Source organism: Centroberyx gerrardi, chromosome 21 (assembly GCF_048128805.1).
Source record: "Centroberyx gerrardi isolate f3 chromosome 21, fCenGer3.hap1.cur.20231027, whole genome shotgun sequence".
In the NCBI taxonomy this organism is placed as follows: Eukaryota; Metazoa; Chordata; class Actinopteri; order Beryciformes; family Berycidae; genus Centroberyx; species Centroberyx gerrardi.
The window spans coordinates 8628196-8648984 of record NC_136017.1 but is presented as its reverse complement, the minus strand read 5'-3'; the positions used below and the strand labels follow the sequence as shown (position 1 = coordinate 8648984).

At 43.1% G+C, this 20789-nt stretch overlaps 1 protein-coding gene and 1 non-coding gene across 4 annotated transcripts in view; both read left to right on the top strand.

The window, feature by feature from the left end:
* The first annotated feature begins 421 nt into the window (after window positions 1-421).
* trnai-aau (transfer RNA isoleucine (anticodon AAU)) lies at window positions 422-495 on the top strand. Its single transcript has one exon. It is a non-coding gene; the product is annotated as a tRNA-Ile (tRNA).
* A 321-nt stretch (window positions 496-816) lies between these two features.
* Window positions 817-20789, top strand: part of LOC139925981 (FERM, ARHGEF and pleckstrin domain-containing protein 1-like) — a 69735-nt gene continuing 49762 nt past the window's right edge. For all 3 annotated transcript variants that reach the window (XM_071917534.2, XM_078291095.1, XM_071917525.2), the window contains exons 1-2: window positions 817-1009; window positions 7589-7816. In XM_071917534.2, coding sequence (XP_071773635.1) covers window positions 7643-7816 — 174 coding nt within the window. In that variant the 5' untranslated portion in view covers window positions 817-1009; window positions 7589-7642. The remainder of the gene's footprint in view (window positions 1010-7588; window positions 7817-20789) is intronic.

Genomic DNA, 20789 nt, shown 5'->3' with positions numbered 1-20789 from the left:
TTGAGGGGTCACCATGGCAACGGGCGGTGGTGATGGTAGTGGATGCCGCAGAGAACAGCTACCAGAGGGGCGAGGACGTTTTCATTCCCGATTAAACGTTGGTTTTAGTTCAATATAAATTGTATTCCATGGTTTTACGTTCAGTCCCATGTCCGATAGTAATGTTAGGGAACTTTTGGTTTTCAAAAAACAAGTAACTGAAGCTTCTCTGTCTAACGTTAGCCACTACAGGTAAGCCCTGTTAACGTTAGCTAGCTAGCTGCCCGTTAGGTATCAGGACTCAAGTTCACTCATCTGCCTTCAATAGGCACGGGCGTTTTGGGTGGGTGACTTTTGGGAATAAGAAACAATTAATATCAAAATGAAATATTTGACTGAATGCATTTTCAAGTTCCCTCAAGCCCGAAAGCTGTTGCAATATGGCCGGTTAGCTCAGTTGGTTAGAGCGTGGTGCTAATAACGCCAAGGTCGCGGGTTCGATCCCCGTACTGGCCACTGTTTTTTTTTGCCAGGCCTGTGCCCATAAGGGGTGAACTACAAACCCCATCTGCGCCGGCTCGTGTATAGTTCACGAACCTAAATCGCTGCTCGGGTTCGTTATAAACCCGGTACAGACAGACAGCACGATCATGTCCCATTACATTTCCCATAGCTTCTCTTCCCCAAATCACCGTGAGGTGGCGCCGTTCGGCTGCACTACACTTTCTCCCCCTCTGACACTGTAGTGCCGGGTCCCTGGTGCTGGAGGCAGTGTGTTGCTCTTTATTGTTCGAGTAGAAAGCTCGATCTACGGTTCCCACATTTGTTTCAATGTAGCCAAGGCGCGACTCACACTGCCGATCTGGGTTATGGCCACCACACAGAAACCACGTCCTACCTGAGCGGAGAGGCTTCTGCCGCGAAGAGAGGACGGCGAAAGCAAACTAACTTGCAGGACTGTGGGATTTACCGTCTGTGTTGGAGATAAAGGCTATACTTGCGGACAATCTCTGGATCCTGAAGAAAGGGGGTAAGGAAATCAAGCTACCAGGATTATGAAGCGAGGTTACACGTAGCCTGCCTAGGATCCATTGAATGGCACACACTTAGATAGCCAATTCATGAAAATAGTATGTTTTCAGATTAAAGAAAAACATTTTGGCTTCGTAAGGCAACTGTGCGTGATGTTAGATGAGCCCGACCTTGTCTCTCAAGTATAATTGCTTGCTTCGATTTTTTTCACAGCTACCAGCTTGTTCATTTTCCTAATCGGCTGAGCTTTAGGAGGTCCAGCAGGGCTCCTTTTACTGTAAGCTTAATGTTACACGAGGATAGCCTGCTCCAATAAGTACTTGAAACATGCAAATGTACACCAACACTAGGATGATATACACAGTAGTTAATTCACAAAACTTAAAAATTAGCAGATTGATTTTAACGGACAAAGACTTTGGTGAATGTCCATCATTGTGGGTTTCAGTTTTCCCAGCTTCCCCCCCCCCCCTAGTTATTTCCTGCTGTTTTGTGTTAATGCCGATCACAACCCATAACCTTGTAATAGGCTGACTTTGTCATTGTCAAAACGTTGCCACATGCACATCAATAGAGTCGTGCACACACACACACACACACACACACACACACACACACACACACACACACACACACCAGCCCAGTCTCTGAGTGTGAGCAGGTTGCCATAGCCTACTGACATCTTTACCCTGGCCTAAAGGATTACTCTGCTAACCTACATTCAGGCGCTTGCACTTAGCCAACTGGGCAACTCTGTATGTGTCTTTGAATCTGTCTCTGGGTTTAGAGTGTGTATAGTACTGTGTATTTTATGTTCCATTTCACACGGCTGTAGTGTGTGTGGATTGCTCACTAGCTCCTCTTTGTGTAGTGCGTGTTTGAGTGTGTGCATGTGCGTTGCTCTGTTCAAGGTGTCTCTTCTAGGACTTCTTAACAGTCTGCAGCTTACTATGAACAGCCCTGTAGGTCCTTTTTTATTGTCAGAGCCAAACCTTGACCCCCCCCCCCCCCCCAACTCAATGCATCACCACTACCAGGTGACAAAGGACATCAGCTGACAAACGCATTTACTTCATTCCCTTTCCTCTATTGATCCCAGAGGGGGGAATTCTCTTTTCACTTGCCCCCCTCCTCCCTGTACGTTGAGGTCAGAGCACAGGGTCAGTGGCAGAGCAGCGCCCTTAAAGCTGGTAGGGATTCAGTGTCTTGCTCAAAGACACTTCAGCAGGGTGTAGGGTTACTGTTTTGGGGGTTTGAACATGTGTCTTCCAGTTGAAGGATGGTCTCCCTAATCAATACGCCACCCTGCTGCCCATTTGATTTTTCCAATCAATATCTTGTTTATAATGGCAGAGATGGGGTGAATCACTCTCTTTCTTTCCTTTTCTGTCTTTCTCTTTCTCTTCCGCTCTCTCTCACACTCACACACACACACACACACGCACAAAGGCCACTCTCCCCAGGGCAACAGAACAGCCTAATGGCTAGGCGACTGGAGAGTGTCACCTTGATGAACATGGTATCAAGCACAGCCATTGATCTGTCAAGGACCATGGTAGTAAACGTGTAGCAGCTTTGATGTTGCCCTCAGATGTGCTTGTTAGGATGTAGCCCGTAGTCAGGGATGTAATTTTTTCAGGTTAGTTAGTCAGGCAATTAGTTTAAAAACAAAGGCTGTGTAATAAATATGATCTTCCTGTTGCTAGAAACGAGAATTAACATCTTATTTCCATTGTGGTCTTCAGTTAAGATGGGGTTGATGTTCTGAGGCAAGTTTTGCATATTACTAAATGACATTGGCATTATCCATTATATCTAGGCTATATCTAAATTTATCACAAATTTTGTACATGTAGTGTACAGTCATTCCAAATGAAGATCCCCATTTTCCTGCTATTTCCCTTCCATTTTTCTGTTTTCTTGTGTTGTTTTGATCCCAAACCTGCACATGCAGAGATCCACACAGAGAAGCGGGGCTAAATGGGGTGCAAATGCATCCTCCACATCACAGTCCCACCCAAACCGCATAGTGTTAGTTTTTCATGAATTAAATTATGACATCTGTTGTTGCCGTTGTTTTTTATACATTTTTGTTAACCTGTCATATGTCGTTTATGTCGATATTTACATATAGCCTACATATTCAAGCTCCCTCCGTTTCACCAACCTACACACACACACACGCACACACACACACACATAGGCATGCACACATCCGATTCCTGGGCCTAGCTTCCCTCTCACAAACTGCTGGGAAATTTTCAACTGAACAGCAGTTCAAAGGCTGGTTGGGAGGCCTTGGTCCCTCAGAGTTAAAGCCCCACTGCTGTACGCTCCCACAGTAGCTTCCTTTGTGCCTGTGTGACCGCCTTGCTCTGTATTCCTCTCTTGCTCAGTTCCATGTTCAGTCCCCGGCGCCTGCAGAGGAGACAATGAAACTTCACAATGAGACAATGAAAGTCTTTTTCACTTTTCGCATTTATTTAGTTGTGGTATTGGTCTTAAATGCGGGATAACACAAAATTAACAATTTGTATGTGTCATTCCTATGGTCCGAAGATAGTCCGGTGGTGCATTTATGAACATGAATGACTCTCTTACAGCTAAAACTTTACTAAGTTAAGTTTTTGGACACAATGCCAATGTTCCCATTCATTTTTAATTAGAAAATACAGTTTTCTTATTATATTTCCTGTTATTTGCGTTCCTGGTTTAAAAAATGGTCTGCAGGCTCCCTGTTAGTGAGAGTTTGTGTTGAGAGAATGAAGACAGACAGGCAGGCAACACACCAACCCTACAGCCTGCAGAGTATGAGCTACAGGGTAATTGGCACCTGCTTGTTAGTGAATGATTAGGTAGTGCTATAAACTGGTTCTGAGTTCACACTTGTTTCCCTTTGAAGGTTCACAGGAAGAGAGAAGCAAGTAACCCAAACTGAGTGAGCGTAGCGTTTCAGAAACAGAATATTGTATTCAAGCACTTAGAAGCTTAGAAGCTTTTTTCAAGCAGCACCAGTGCTCCTGAGTTGAAAAATTTTGTATTTCTCGTATTTCTTTGCATTTTTCAATATTTGCATTGTTCTTGACAACAGCTTCTGTCACTTATTAATCATAAATTGTTTGGAAAATATCACCGACAAGAAAACTACTCAAACAGTATCTCCACTCACATCACCAAACATATCGCATATGGGGCACCAAGTCCGCCAAATGAATGAATTTATGCTCAGAGAAAAGGGGAAATAATGCAGCCTTAAATCAATAAATAAATTGATAAATTAATAAAAGCACAGAGAAAAGGGAAATAAATTAATAATTTAATTTAAAGTACAAAGAAAAATGAATAAATAGACAAATATATGGCTCAGTACAGGCAAATCATAGCGAGAGACTTGTCCCGCCTGGCAAACGAAGCTGAAAGTAATGCCTTGCCTGATTATATGTTTTTTCAAGTAGAAGTACTGGCTGAGAATTAGCTGTTCAAATGAATACAGACATTGAGCCTCTAGTTTGGAGCAATTTGAAGACATTCCTCATCATTTGACCTGTTCATTGAACCAGAGTTCAGACGATGGAGCAGCTGGGAAATTGACTGCCTCTCTGCTGTTATTTCCTCCCTCTTGCTGTAAGACATGACCTTCCGAAAGTTGCTGTAAGGAGCCAAATCTTCACCAACAGTGCTAGTTTGATGACTACGCCTGAATCTTACAATACCATGCACACCGACTCCCCTTATTATTAATTGAAATGTGCCAATAAATGACTAAATACACCTATGAATGAAAAATAAATATATTTACTTTTTATTTGGATACAAGAAAAATCATCTTCTAAGTTAGGAATTAATTTATTTATACTTTTATTGATTTGCTAATTTATTTCCCTTTTTCACTGTGCATTGATTGATTGATTGATTGATTTGGCAGACTCAGTCCTCCATAATCTAAAAGGATGAATAAAGGTGAATGTAATTTCAGTCTCCCAACACAATGCCCTTACCCCAGCTACTATTGTTGGAGGCATATCCAAGAATTGAGTCATACAGTCCAAACCCATCATGATATTTCAGACTGCCTGGATAATGAACTGCTAAAAAGTGATTGAACGGAGCTTTCTTTTCTGTCTGGCGGGGGGAAGTAGCAGACAACAAGAACAAATGTGTGTTCCCACAGGTGTAATGAGTAGCTTGAATGTCAGGTCCCTTTTATTGTCAGGTCACTTCCTTGGCCAGGCTCCAGTTTCTAGTTACAGCCTTTGTCACGCAGCTGCAGAGAAGTACTGGATTGTGTGTGTGGGTGGGGGGACTAAAGATAGTGTCGTTGTTTTTATGGCACTCTGTTTGCATATGGTTGTATTACTTGCAAGGTCCCTTGTGAATTCTGGACACAAAAGGGGACTGTTTTGGGTAGTGAGGGCAATTCGGTCAGTTCTAACCATTAATGCAAACATACAGTATAGCCTATTTCATGTGTTTTTTTCTTTGTGTAAGTTCTCTTTCTGTGGTAATAGATACTTTATTGATCCACAAAGAAGAAGTTCATATTTTCACCTGCCCTCCGCCACAGGGAGGTCAGAGGTCAGGGTCGGCTACAGAGGAGCCCCCCCTGAAGCTGTAGGGATTCAGTGTCTTGCTGAAAGACACTTGAGCAGGGCAGATGCTTGCTGTCATGGAGTCTTGAACCCGTGTCCTCCAGTTGAAGGACAGTCTCTCTGCTCACTACACCACCCTGCTGCCCCTAAATAGTTAGAATATTCTGTTTATTTGCATATACAGGGTTATTGGTGAGGAAATGAAGAAGTGGCTTATTCTGAATATGTCCTTGCCTGCCATAGGAGCTGTTATCTGGACTACTGTAATGCTTGTAAACACACTCATTGTTTCTGTTGTCACTATTCGGAAGGCAGTGTGTGATATGCTAATCCAGTGGCTGTATGTAGCTTTAGAGAACACAGAGGACTTGACTCTGTGACACCAAAGGAGGTAACCGTAGGGAGATCCTGCTATTGAAGGCCTAATAGACCTATTAATCAGCATAATGAGCAATAGGTCCTTAATGACTTATTGATTAAATAATTTATTGATTAACATGTAATGACCTAGTGTGTGCTCTAAATGTAAAAATAAAAACAAAATGGTAATCCTACCTCAGAAAACCAAAAACAAGGGATTGGAGAGATTTTTTGTCGTTTTCAAATTGATTGACTGTGTGTAACAGCTGAACCTGAGTTCAAAATTATTTATAATTTTATAATAGCTGAGTTATAAAACTTCCAAAAATGATGTATTTCCATCTATAAGTCAACTCTCCATGAGGATATGTGAATGTGTCCCAAATGTAGATGGTTAAAAAGTTCAGGATTTATGACACATCGTCTAATTATGCCTTTGACGGAACATGGGACCATAAAGGGGGAGACCTTTTATGATGTGCTTTGATCGATAAGCCACCCTTTGATGAATAGTATAACAACATACATACAGACACACAGACGCACAGACACTTACAAGACCATTCAAGTAGGTTGGAAACATTGAATCTGTGACTGCTTTGATTAGAGTGAACAGGCCTGTGTGTGTGTGTGTGTGTGTGTGTGTGTGTGTGTGTGTGTGTGTGTCGGGGCAGTGCAGCGGTGTGTAACCCCGGTCTCTGCGTTGCCCTCTCACTGTCTTCTGTCTTCTAAAACATTCCACAGCCGTGATGTCACCAACCGTCTGAGAGGCTTTTTATTGTCTGGGGTCGAGGTTTATCAAGTGTGGGATAAAGGGAAAGGAGGAGGGGGGCTGATGAAGTGTGTGTGTGTGTGTAAGTGTGTGTTTATGTCTGGGAGGGGGGGGGTTGATTCAAGTTGTCTTTGTGTGTCCCAGACCATATCTCATCTGTCCTACATTGTGAAGCTTTGATTCAAGTCTGAACTGGTCTTCAACAGAGTTTTCCATTCAGCATGGAGGAAAGGCAGTAAATCCCACCTGCATGTAGTTGGAATAGGTGTGTGTGTGTGTAGCTAGGGGTGAGACGTGTGTGTGTCTATATGCCTTGGCCCACCTCCTATGTCTAGCTATAATATGGAACTGTCCCAGCTCTGTGGTTTACACACTCATTTCAATTCCAACCAATAAAAATTCACCACTGAATAACACACTGACAGAATATCTTGTGGTTTCTACATTGTGCAAGGCAAATTTCCTCAGATTGGATAAATGTTATAAGATTCATTGCACATTTCTTGAACTAATTAAGCACCAAGTTTCCATTCAAGCCAAGTTTTCTACATTGGGCTACTACAAGAAAACCTCTTACCTCTTCATATTAAATCTGAGGCAAATCTTGTAATTTTTCCACACTTCAGACAGTTTACACCAGGGTTTATACCTTTTTAACCTTTATTTACCCAGAGAAGGTTGATGGAGCATGCATTCTTGTTTTCAGAAACTCACCGCTTCACATTTATACATTTGGACTGGTTTTCTTAAAATGCGCGCACACACACACACACACACACACACAAACTGCAACCAAAACCAAACACTAGTTGTAACCATGAAATAAAAACTACCGCTCTTTCCCTTTCCTCTCCAGACGTGAAGAGTGGTCCCTGAAGGTAGAGAGCGCCTTACTGTAGAGTCTGTCACCATGGTAGAACCTGCCGACAGGCCGTCTGCAGCCGGCCAGAGGCTGGGGGCCCCCGAAAGTTTCGGGGTGTCCACCCTGGAGCCCGGCCTGCGCCCCCCAGCCCAGCCCCCAGGACGACAAGTCTCCATAAGGGTTCAGATGCTCGACGATACACAGGAGGTCTTCCAGATATCGGTGAGTAGGAGTATGTGTGTGTGTATGTGTATCTGACTCTGCTTACTTGCTGTTGTTGGATGACTCTGATCATGATTAGGCATTTTGTTGATGCTCTTATCCGGAGCGACTGAGTGAGCATGTAGGGGTTTGGTGTCTTGCTCAAGTACAGTTTGACAGGACACGTGGCTGTTGATGGACACTCTGGCTGTCGTGGATATTAAACCTGCAACCTCACCATTATTGGACAGTCTCTAATCATTAGGCCATTAGTGTTTTTCACCTAATTCCTCTGTGTTCTTGAAATGACAGAATTATTTAATTGGTTTGAAATAAAATACAGTGTTTTCAGTGGGTTCAGTGAGTCCCAGTGAGTGAGTTTTTCTGGGAGAAAACCATGGCCTCAGATTTGGAGGTGCTGATCCTCGATGAAACCTGCTCAGTGCATGTAGGACCAAAAAAACGTCCATTTAAACAATGGGAAAATACCAGAATTAGAGTTAAAAAATATTCCATTGACATCAGCATTATGCAAATCACTTTTTGAGAGTATTTATTCCACCATAAGTCACTCAATTTCTCTTGCTTGGGGCTTGGGAAATCAATTTTTTTCCTCCTGTGTGTCACTCCCAAAAATTGTCAGTTGTGTCTCCAACTGACAATTTTTCTTCTTCATGAACATGACCTTGCACAGACTTGGATAGACTCTACTTGAACCTTTTTGATTATTCATGATCATTTTTATTGCGTTCATGGCACTTTATTAGACAGCATGCAAGAGAGAGGGGGGTGTGGTGGCATGGGGAGCATGCAGCAAAGAGCATTTGTCTGATTTGGATTTCAGCCCAAGGCATGCTGGGTACATGGTATGTGTTGTAGCCAGCTGAACCACAGGGATGCCTCAAGGACTCAGCTGAGACGCTGAGCTACCTGGTGCCTGACAAATGTTTGGAAACAAGTTTGTTTGGATGAGAGATTTCTTGATAAATTGCGCAACAGATTGGAATGGGGTTGTCAAACCCCTAGCAGGCACTGATATGTTTATCTGACAATCTCTGTGTGTATCTGTCCTCTTATCTGTTTAGTTGTCTGTCTGCCCATCTGCCTGTCTGTCGTCTATTTATCAGGCTTCCTCCTGCACCCCCACATTAGAGACTGATACAAACCAGTGAAAATGTATCATGAAATACCAGAGATGTGGCTTATCAATGGGGGTAGCCTACTCAGTCTTTTTTTTCTCAGTTCTTGTGAGTTTGCAAAGGTGCAGTGCATCAGCAGCACACCGACAATATGTCATTCCAAAGTGGTGGTTGCAAGAGGATGGCTTAATATTTTCTTTTCACCTTGAGGAGGTTTGAGTCTCGGGAGACACGCAGGAAATGGGAGAGAGGCCAGCTTCCTCTCTCAGCACACCACACCTCTGAAACCGGAGGGAGTGCTGATTAGGATTCTGCCACATAGGCAGAAACACACACTACAGTCTTTACTTTATCTCTGTCTGTCTCTCTGCCTCTGACTTTATCCCAATCACTGCTTTTCTGTCTGTGCTGTGTTGCACTGCTCCAATGCTGCCAGGTCATTGCAGCAAAAGGTACTATAAGGTGCATTAGATGAAAGTGTCTATCCAATGGTGTGGTTATATTATGTCTTTGTTTACCTTTGTCTCTGTCTTGTTGTGACTGTCTTTCTATCTCTATCTCTCTCCCTGTTGGTCTATGTATTCACATCTCTCTGTCTCTCTTCTGCCGGCTCTATCCTTTCTCTGTCTTTCTTGGTATATTATTCTCTCTGCTTCTCTTTGTTTTTCTGTCTTATTATTGTTCTGGTTCCCATTCTCTCTCTCATGTTCTCAGTCACACACTCACATATTGTATATTGTTTGTAGATCCTGGCCAGCACTCATCCTGATTGCCTCTTTAGAGTGTGTGTGTGTGTGTGTGTGTGTGTGTGTGTGTGTGTGTTTGTCTGTGTACACATTTGTATGCAGCAGCTCTCTGACTTCCTAATGCTCTTTATAGAAAGCGGCTCTCTGACCGGCTCCGTTGCCAACAGTTTCCGTATTGACATTAGTGGTGTGGTGTTTCAGTATGTCTTCTCTGGGTGTAGTCTTAGTTTAGTGAGATTCTGAATACACTAGCCACCGCGGCTACTGACAAAGAATTCGGTTTCACGCCCTGCTTAGCACTTAGAATGCCTTTAGAAATACAGCCTCTGTGTTATCAACTGAAATTTGGGGACTTTTTGTGATGATAATTAAGAAAGAATCCAGCAAGTCGCTGTCTCAGCTGGCTTGTAGAACATTCAGACCTGCCAGTTTGGGGGAGCAGTAATTGGCTCTTGTGAAAATGCCAAGAATGTATGTGGTAGTTAGTGTGTCAGTGCCTGAGGACGTGTCTGTGACCGTGTGGACAGTTTGACAGCAGGCTGGAATCCGGTGTCGGTGCGAGTGCGAGAGATGCCTTCTGCATGTTTTTTTTTTTCATTTTCAGTCTTCTCAAATTGATGTAAGAACATCGACCTTGTGGTGCGCCGCAAAGCATCACCCCTCCTGCCTCTGTGCAGCAGAGCTCTCTCCCTCTTCCTCTCCCTCTCCCTCTCTTTCTCTTCACTCTTGCACACACACACACGCACACATACACATGAAATGGTCTATCTCTGTGGAACATCTTTGGACGTCACTGCTCAGACCGCAGGAGAGCAGAACGTATGAGCTGAGAACACACTGAGAACATCAACGCAACCACAGAATACTAATAATGCACACACACACACACACACACACACCACTGTTTATGGTTGAGATTGTTTGATCTCAATCACCAGTCAGAGCCTGTCTGTGTCTCCAAATGTGAACCAGCAGAGGACTGGACTGGGAATGGTAACGAGACAAGGAGTGGAGATGGAAGGAAAACAGAGAAAGGGACAGGAGAGTAAAGAGGAGATAATTTAGGAAAGGAAAGCTGAAGAGGGCAAGAAAGAAACAAAATGAGAAAGTAAAAGAAAGGGAAGGAAAGTCATGAGGAAAGGGATGATATGAAGTGAGAAGGAAAGTAGGGAAAGGGAAAGGACTAAGTGAAAGGAGGGTTTGGCGCTTATCACTGGCTTGGTGAAATAAGGGAGTCATTGTCTTCAGAACTTGACTCACCTAGGTCTTTTTCCTGATACAGTGCCTTCCAGTGTGTTTGTGCAAAAGGTGTAGTCTAATGTGTGAATCAAGAGATTAGCATGCTGCTTACACTAACCTTGGCATATTTGGCAGCTCTCGCTATGAGGGAGGTACAGTGGAAGGCTAGCTCATTAGCCAAGACTGTATCTTACAGCCTCAGTCATGCATATATCCAGGAGCCTTGTATAACCTGACAGCACAATAAATAAGTTTCAAGATTCAAAACATAAGACTGTATTTCACTAACCGTTAACGTTTTTTGAAACTTTTCCAAAAAATGTGAGCATGCTGTTAGTGATTTAGAATGAGTTTTTGTGAGAGTGAAACCAGGTGTAATGTTGACTTCAGCACCCAATGGATGATTTTTCTTACACGTTTTAAAAGACTTAAACATGCTTCTCCCGTGAAGTTAAATGAGCCTGGGTTCATGGTATCTGGTCACAAATGAATCTGTTACCTAAAACAAAGCGAATGGATGTCCTGTAGGATGACAATGAGCGCTCAGGCGGCGGCTTTCATCTTCAAAGGTTGTGGCTTTATGGATGATATTTCAGGCGTGTTAAAAAAGAAACATCCTCCTAACTATCAGCTGTATCCTCGGGGCTTGAGTCGGGAATGCGGACCATGCTCAGCGCTCTGAACGGTTTGTATTAGCCAGATTCCCATGAGGGGGAACTTGGAATCCATCAGATCAGAAGGAGATCTTCCAAAGTTTCAGCTGGACTCTGCTGTTGTTAGAGGCACAGAGCCTGAATACCATTTAAATCCCATACAGCTTTCCCTCTCATAAAATGACAAGAAAAGTTGGCTGTTGCTCAGCATCAGAGTACAGCACATGGGTAATGTTCTTAAGCCGTTAAGATGAGACATTTTTAGTAGTATTTGTTTATAACTTCATTAGTGCATTCTTTTTAAAGATTATTTTGGAAGAATTTTTATTACACAGTGAAGAGACATGATGGGAGATGCCCAGTATACCATGGGTGTGTTGGGTCATGGATCATAAAGAAGCAATTGGACATTGATTTATGTAGGCATTCGCTTCTTTAGTCTTATGTTTTTATGGTGTATGTTAATATGCTTTGCCGACTATCCCCAAACTGCTTTCACAAATCATGATGAAATTGCATGAAGACAGATCAATTAAAATATCTTATCAATCTTGGAAGTCCATGGAAAACATATTTTCTTGAAGGTCCCACAAGCCACTTTTTTTTGGACCACCCTAATACAAAGGCCATCTGTGTTGTCTTTATTGCTCTGAGCTGGAGTTGGGAAGTTGGGATCAAATTAATAAAACACTGTGACATGACAGCGCCCGCCCCCTCCCCCACCACCAATATGACTGCACACACTGACTGGAGTAGTGACCTCTACGGTTACACACAAACACACACACACATACACATTTTAAAAGCTTCATTATTCACGAGGGGTGGAAGCAGCATGGCAGAGGAGTGTGTGTGTGTGTGTGTGTATGTGAGCGCAGAACATCATCTCTCACTCCTACCGGGTAAATAATTGAGGGAAGAGAGAGGATGTAGTGTGTGTGTCTGTGCCTGTATCTATGTTTGCGTGTGTGTGCACGAACGGTGAATAATGGAGAATGTATGTGGTGTTACTCGTTTGCTCTGAGAGGTTTCACCTGTTTGGATGGTGTAACTGTGAAACTATTCACGGAGCCAAATTATGGATCAAAGTCAGAATGTAGCTGCGTTCGTTTTCAGCACACTTCTTGTACCAAGATACATGCCACTCTCTGTCTCCCACTTTCTATTGGCTTAGCTGCTTCCCATCACTAGCATACACACACACACACACACACACACACACACACACACACAAACATTCAAGCATGCACAGATGCCCACATCACATGCCACTCTTGACTCAGTCCTTTTGATAATTTATTTCATTACAATTTTTATCTGTTTAAGCCTCAGTGTTTACTTGCATGTCAGAGAGGAAGTTTGCAGCATGATTTCGATTGAATCCTAACATGCCCTCACAAGTAAAGCCTCTTGTCCCAGATTCTCTCAGTTTACCATGAAGTCACAACATCAATGTTTGATGGGGATTTTCTCCCTGTTGTCATCAGCACCACTTTGGGACAGAAACCGTTTTGGTGTGTGTGTGTGTGTGTGTTGGGGATTAATGTAAGTCAGAGAGAAGGCATTGATGACTGCTACCCCACTTGTTGAGTTGGTGCTTGTGTTCCAAAAATGAATGAGTCACGCCTGTTGTTAAATGATGGTGGGACCTTTCAGACAAACACTCAAATAATTGTCACAACTTTTGTAAACTCAGTGTTGAACGGTAAAATGAGTTCTTCTTTTTGATGATTGTCTGTTGATCCCCGGGACAGGAATCTGACTTTTCGCTTGCGCCTGGTCATCTTTGGTCTTGAGTCTAGATCGTGGAACAGTCAGTAATCATGCTCAGGTTCATAAGGGGTTAAAAGGTCAGTAATATAGCTTGGGACCAGACTATGCTGAGCTTTGGAAGTGATCAGTAAAATCTTGAAATCAGTTCTATGTTCTAGATGCTAAAATAGGGGTAAAAAAATCTCTTTGTTTAACACTCAACAAGATGATATTAAAGCATAGATAGCCTTCTCCAAATCCGCAGACCACAAAAAACCCTTGATTTTAGATATATTCCTCAATTGAAAGAAGCAAGGTTACTCCCCTCTGAACCTGAACCTGAACCTGAACTAGAACAAATTAATCAGAGCCTCACACATACAGACAGCAGACCAGGGAGGAATGGAAAGCATAACGAATAGTGAACTATAAACTGCGCATTTTGTTCCAAAAAAAAAAAAACAGAAAAAAAATGGGAATTGATAACAGAAATCAGTAATGCAAAGGCCTTTTGATCAGTTCGGAAAAAAACTCGGAACTCAACATCCACACCATATCGCTCTTTTTCTAGCCTTGTTTGATATAAAGCCATTATTTATTCTCCAATGGACCTCCATGATGGCGCCAGCTGTGGTTGCCTAGAGATTTATGAGGTGACTGCAAAGTCCCTATACAGCCTTAACTCCCTCAACTACACCATGATGATAAAGATGAGCTCTTACTGATTCCCTAGAGAGCAGTTGAGCTCAGTTAAGTCCCTCCCCCAAGGAACGCCCTCCACTACAAAATTCCCATTGGTTCAGATGATGCATATTTAGTAGTAGTAGTGGTTCAGACCTCCACCACTACTACTACTGGATGCATATCTATTCTGGCTGTCCTGGGACTAAATCCTGCCAGAACCTTCTCTCCTGCATCTCACCTACTCTGTCTCTCTTTCTTCCTACTGTCTCAATGAAGATAAAATACTAAGAGGGACTGGACTGCCAATTTTTTCTTCAAATTATCTCTACCTATCAATTGGCCTGTCTGTCTATAATCTTTTTTTCTCTCTCACTGTGGCCTCTGATTGGTTAAGATATTAATTGTTTTGTTGTCTAGTATGCCCTGCTTGGCCTTAATCCCTGTAAAACCATCCAATATATTCTCATTAAGATTGACTTTAAGGTTTCTCAATGGACCTTAACAGCCTTAGAATTGACTGGTTGATATTGGGGAGGGTGGGGATGAGGGTGTGTGTGTGTGTGTGTGTGTGTGTGTGTTTGGGGTGGGGCGTGAGGTCTCGAGCCATGCAGCTGAGAGTTGGGAGTTGGTGTGTGTCGGGGTGTGTGATTGTGTGATAGGATCACTGCGTGGGTTTTTGTCGCGTGATTGGATTGCCGCTTTATGATCTGCACGGCCCCTGACATTACACATGAGTGTGTATGTATGTGTGTGTGTGTGTAAGAGAGAGAGAGAGAGAGAGAGAGGGAGAGATGGGACTACAGGGAGAGGGTTATGAGGATTAGGCTGATAGAGCTGCTTTATATACAGCATCAGTTGATGGACTAGTAGTCCCCAGTGTACACAAGGCCTTTGATAAATGAGCTACAAGTCACCCGCCCCATCACACACACACACACACACACACATACTTGCTCCTTAGCTCCGCTGTGGAACAGTTGACATTTCAAAATGGATGGGCCTTTGTGCTTTCGGCTGCCTTGGGAGTAAATGATACATGTGGAAAAAGCAGATATGAAAGGAATGAGATGGGAGGATAGTCAGTCACACCTTTTAAAAAAAACAAACAAAAAAAAACGTCTTTAAAAACAAAAGCAGTAACAAAGTCACAAAGAAATAATTTCAGACATGTCTAATTGTTAATTTCTATAGGTTTCAATACAAATTAACCTTTAGCTTTCGTGTCACATGGTCTAAATCCATTGGTTTAAAGGCAGAGTTTTTGTATCATGTGGTCCAAATGCTGTTAAGGAGGCCTTTCCACCAGCTAAGGCAACATTTATGGGTTAAATGTGTCTGCCTCTGTCTTCCCACCTCCACAACAGAGGTATAACTGCCTCATTGTTAGGCTTACACCACTGGGACCTCGACTGTTTGGCCCTAACACAAGCAGAGGAAATTAGTTTTAATGCCGTTTCTCAGCTATCAGTGAATTAGTATGCATAGAACCAGACGGTTACTCATTCAGAGAAACCTATTTGGTTTGGTTGTACATGCATTCTGGCATATGTGCTCTTTTTCAAACTCTGGGTTGAGCAACAAAGGCATTTTCTTTTTCTTTATACTAGAATCAACAGGCATTCTTGAAGTTAATTTGGAGATGTTTTTGGAAACTAGTTATGATTCTGTATTTCTGTACAGTAAGCCTTCTACTGCATTGTTTTACCCTGGAGCACTTTAAAACTCAGCTGAGATTCAATTATTTCTCCCCCTTTATTTCTCTGGTCTTTTTTCTGGCATTTAAGCTGGGGAGATAGAGAGAGAACGCGATAGAAGAGATGAGAAAAGGAGTATTTTGAAGCTCTGAGCAAAGTTATGCTCGTGTTTCTTTATGTCTTCTACAGTTGGCAGTTTGGAAGTGTGGGTTGAGCCGCTGTTTAAAGACAGTAAAATCTAGTTATTTCAGGGTGAGGCTGAAATTCTGGCTTGAGATCGCTGCAAGTTTATGACCTGTCCTCTCAGCATGGCAGAGATGGTCTTTCTCCTGTCTGTAACTCTCTTTAAGTTTCTCTCCTCTCCTCTCCTCTCCACTCCTCTCCTCTCCTCTCCTCTCCTCTCCTCTCCTCTCCTCTCCTCTCCTCTCCTCTTCTCTCCTCTTCTCTTACCTGTCCATCTAGCTCACTACCTCTCCAGCTCTCTAGTTATCCATCTATCCAATCTCCAAACCCAGTATTTGTCACACCCTCTCTTTTTCTGATCTCCCCAATTCTCTCTCTCTGTCTCTCTTTCTTTCTCTTTACTTGGAGCTCTTACAGAACCAACAGTAGCTTTGGCAGGCCTCATTCATCACCGTCCGCAGGGACCTGCTCTGCGTGTGTGTGTTAAATCCTCCCAGTCCCTGCTCAATGCCGCTCTGTAACACACTAAAACTATATTGATGGTGTTTACCTGGGCTCACAAGGGCCACGTTAAACTATATTATGGACATTTGAGCTCTGTGTCGGCGTGCACGGGTCTGTATACAGTGTGTGCGCATGTCCGTGTGCGTGCATCCGTGTGTGTTGTAATGTCAGAACCTCCCTTCCAACTCTACAGACTCATAAAACCAGTTAATTGCAGTCCTATTAAAATAAATACTGCATTAGATTTGCTGATGTAATATCCTCATCAACTCTCCTGTAGATGAGAATGGGAATGAACAGGGCTAAATAATGTATTTTGCTTTTAAAACATTTAAACCTGCAACTGAACTATTGGACGACGATGCACATGCTATTTGTGCACACATCAAAAACACACATGAGCACACGACTTGTTGATAGAGTACACATGCTTTACACACAAACAGACACACACAGATGCAGCACACATCTGCACATGAAATGCAAATCCACACAAATAAACACATGCATGCGTGCGCACCCACTATGCCACGCACTCACACACACACACACACAGCGCTGTATTATGTAATGGTTGGCATTCCCTGTTTCATTCCTGTGGTTGGAGACCTTGGAGAGGGACTGCTGACTGTGGACTGACTTTCCTCTCAGCTCCTTAACTGTTCTGCAGCTGACCCTCTGCTCTGACCCCCCTGTGGAGAGGGGGCAAATGAAAAGAGAACTTTCCTATGGGGATCGATAAAGTGTCACATTATTATAGTTCAAAAGATCAGGTTGGAAGAGGCGATAACGTTGCAGTTTTTTCCTGTTGCTGTCGCTCCTCCAACAAGGCATTCTGACAAGTTGGTGCTAGAAATGAACAAGGAAGTGCAGTGCCACTGTTGCACTGTTTTAAGAGAACCCTGCGTTGTGTATGTGTGCATGTGCTTGTACACTGTGTCTGTGTGCACCTGCCTGCCTGAGTTTGTGTGTGTGTTCCTACTGTTGCTATTAAGGAGTGTGCGTGTGTGTGTATGGCCACGTGGAAGCATTTTCGACCTGCTGAGTTCAAAGACAGGGTCACAGACAGAGCTGCCTCCAAGCTAGGAGGGAGAGAGTGAGACAGACATTATTACAGAGAGAGAGAGAGAGAGAGAGGGGAGAGTCTATTGCTGAGGGAAAGACTATTTCTGAAAGAAAGAGGGATGGGGGTAGAAAAAGATAGAGTGCCCCTCTGAGAGAGAGAGGCAGCGAAAGAAAAAGAGACGTGGTGTTATGCTCACTGCGATAGAGAAAGAGACAGATTGTACCACTGACAAAAAGAGAAAGACGCATACAGACACACATCCGTCTCCCATAGAAGCCTTTTACATTACGCCAACAGCCAGTGAATGAGGAAACGCTGTCCGCTCTGCTTGGCTGCAGATAGGATTCTTTTGTTTTTTGTAATTGCCAGTGAATGAGATCCCCAGTGAGGAGGCTAGTCAAGCCAACAGTGGGGGAGTCGGGCCTCATTTAGGGTTATTACAGTACCTCAATTTTACTGTGCTACACCAAACCATATCAAATTAGTAGTAGGGCCTATTTGTTGATTAACAGTGATGGTTTTGGAGCAGGCCTAGGTACAGAAGCAGGGTAATGGGGAAAGAATTCACTGCTGCTTTTACAATTTTGTCTTGTTAAGTTGATTTAGTGGGATGCATCATCTTTCATGTATTAATGCTTTGAATTTTGGTACTTTGATACTCACAATACTACAATAACACCTCAGACCCTATGTCATTACAAGTGTTACACCGCTGTGGCATGGTGATACCTCAATATTATTGAAGCATTGTCCCCCCCTTTCTGTTGTTTTAACCATAATGGAAAATTTACATCATCCGCCAGCCAAATGCTGTTCAATTTTGGCCGTGGCTGGTAGGTTTATCTTCACTACCAGACACTTTGGCAGGTAACCAACAATCATTTGGAGCTCCTGCTCTATTCGAAAAATCTATTTGGCTGGTAAAATAGTGAAGTGCTTGTTGAGAAGAATAGAAAAAGTAGTTGGTGAATTTTGAGATACACCAGCCGCTGTAGCTGTTGGACTAAGCAGGTTTCTTTTACGGTCCTTTTTTCTACATAATATCGCTTACTTCGCTTCTCCCTCTCTTCCACCTGAAAACTTGACCTCATTGGACAGAGGGAGGCAGCGAGGAAACAAGGGAGAAGGGGTAGTGGATGGTTAGAAAGGTGGATTTATGCTAGTTAGATTGAGAAAACTGATAATTCTGCCTCAAGAGGGAAATCATTTCAAGAGCTCATTGCACAAAAAGTAACGTTACTCATGATGTATAGAATCTTAGCCACTGACTCCTTTTACGGTGGTTTCTGTGGTGGGAGCAAGACAGGTCCCTGTGTGCAGAGTTATTGGGTTATGTGGCTCCTCTTTCCAGCTGTCTCTGCGGCTATAAATCTTCACCCAATGATGGAGTGGAGTAGTTTGTAGTCAGGGTTTTCCCTTGGCTCTTGCAGAGGCTTAGGTGGTAACGTTGCCGGTGGGGTAGACTTTAGTCTGTGCAGGGATGGAGGGCTTGAATACTCTCCAGGAGCACATAACCTTTTAGAAAATCAAATAAGGCTAATGGAAGCAGTCCTGATTCGTCACGGAAGGAAAAGACATTACTGGAATTTTGGGCCTGAATGTCTTTTTCATGTCAAGGACCTTTAAATAGATACACATTGGACCACTCACCCACATTTGACAAGTTAGTCCTAAGGTACACCATCTGAGAAGTTTTTTTGATTTAGTATAGGATTGCATTACTGTCTAAACTGTAGCTGGGAAGGCAACAGTGGATACAGTGAAAGCTAGAATGAATCATTTGTACATGCTCTGATTATGTTAACGTCTAGTAAGTGAAATAATAGTCGAATAAAACTATTCTTCATTTTGCTTGGGAACCTCCTGAAGGGTACTCGGAGGTCCTTGGACCCCAATTTGGGAACCAGTGTCTTAGATTAGAAAAAAAAGACGTAAGTGGGCAGGCTGAGTTTAGTAAGCGGGGTAAACCCCAAAGTGTCAGCCTCAATATCCTAAATGAGATTTCTCCCCCTTGCTAAGTGTTAACCATGGCTCCTCATTAAACCTCTCTAAGGCTAAAGAAATGCCTCACTCAATCTCTGTCGCAAATCTGGACCAGGCCCTACAGCTTCACTCTTATCTAAGTCTTCTTTGGAAGGCTTGTGTGTGTGTGTGTGTGTGTGTGTGTGTGTGTGAGAGAGAGAGAAAGAGAGAGAGCATGCCGCGCTGAGCTCCCTTTCAGTAGGTGAAGTGTTTCTTAATCTCTCCCCTCTTGCTCCCTCCTCGTTTCGTTTTGGACGTTTTCCAGAAGCTTCCGTGGAATTGAATGGCGTCTCCCCCGCTGCGACCTGCGTCTCCAGCCGTTTGTCTCTCTGAGAAACTAGCGGAGGAATCTAGCCTGAAATGCAGTGTCTGGGAGAAAAAATAGTTTTGTTTTGCACTTCCCTATACCCTCCTGTTTTTCTCTCTCTTTTTCCATCACACCTTAACCCCTTTCTTCCTTTCCTTCTTTCATTCTTTCTTTCTTTCCGTCTTCTTCCTTCTTCTCTCTCTCTCTCTCTCTCTCTCTCTCTCTCTCTCTCTCTCTCCCTCAGACTTCATGCCCCTCTGCCTGTCAAGCCATTTGGTTACGCTTAAGTCGCATCATTCTTGCAGAATTCAAAGAGAGCCCCATCCCAACAACCTTTACTGAGAGCATTTAAAGGGACTGTTCCTTTAAAGCCCCAACCCAGATTTTCCAGTATTGCACCCCCTGTTGAGCCACTGCCACCCCACTGCCAGCTTCGTCTCTGTTTTGATTTATTGGATTGAAGAGGTTTTGGTACTCTCAAATGGATTGAGTGAGCTTTTGATACAGGACTGACAGTCTGTGACAGCTAAATAATTAGTTAAAGCATTTTGATGCTTCAAATGGTTTGTTTATATTAGTGCTGTTTGCAAGCACTGAAGCAAAATTGACTTGTATTTTGAATTAGAGTGTTATCAGAAAGTTGTGAAGTGATCCTGTCCCTCTAAGAAATCGTGTGTATTCTAATGTGTGTGACTCAAATTATTGTGGATTAGGGCTTTAATGTCAGTGAGCTATTCCATGGCTTTCTTTACTTGTAAATCATCCATCTTCAGAAACACACACATGCAAATGTATTTACCACTGGCCTAGTCTAATTATTCAGTTTTGGTTCCACACCCTTCTTTGCTCGTAAATCATCCAGTTTCAGAAACACACACACACTCACACACACGCCAAGCTTAGGCATCTGTGACATGCTTTTAAAGGCTGGTTCTTTGCTGTGAGGTTGATACAGGGTGAGAGGACTTAAAGCTCTTAAACCGGCTATAGCTACAGTATTTGTGC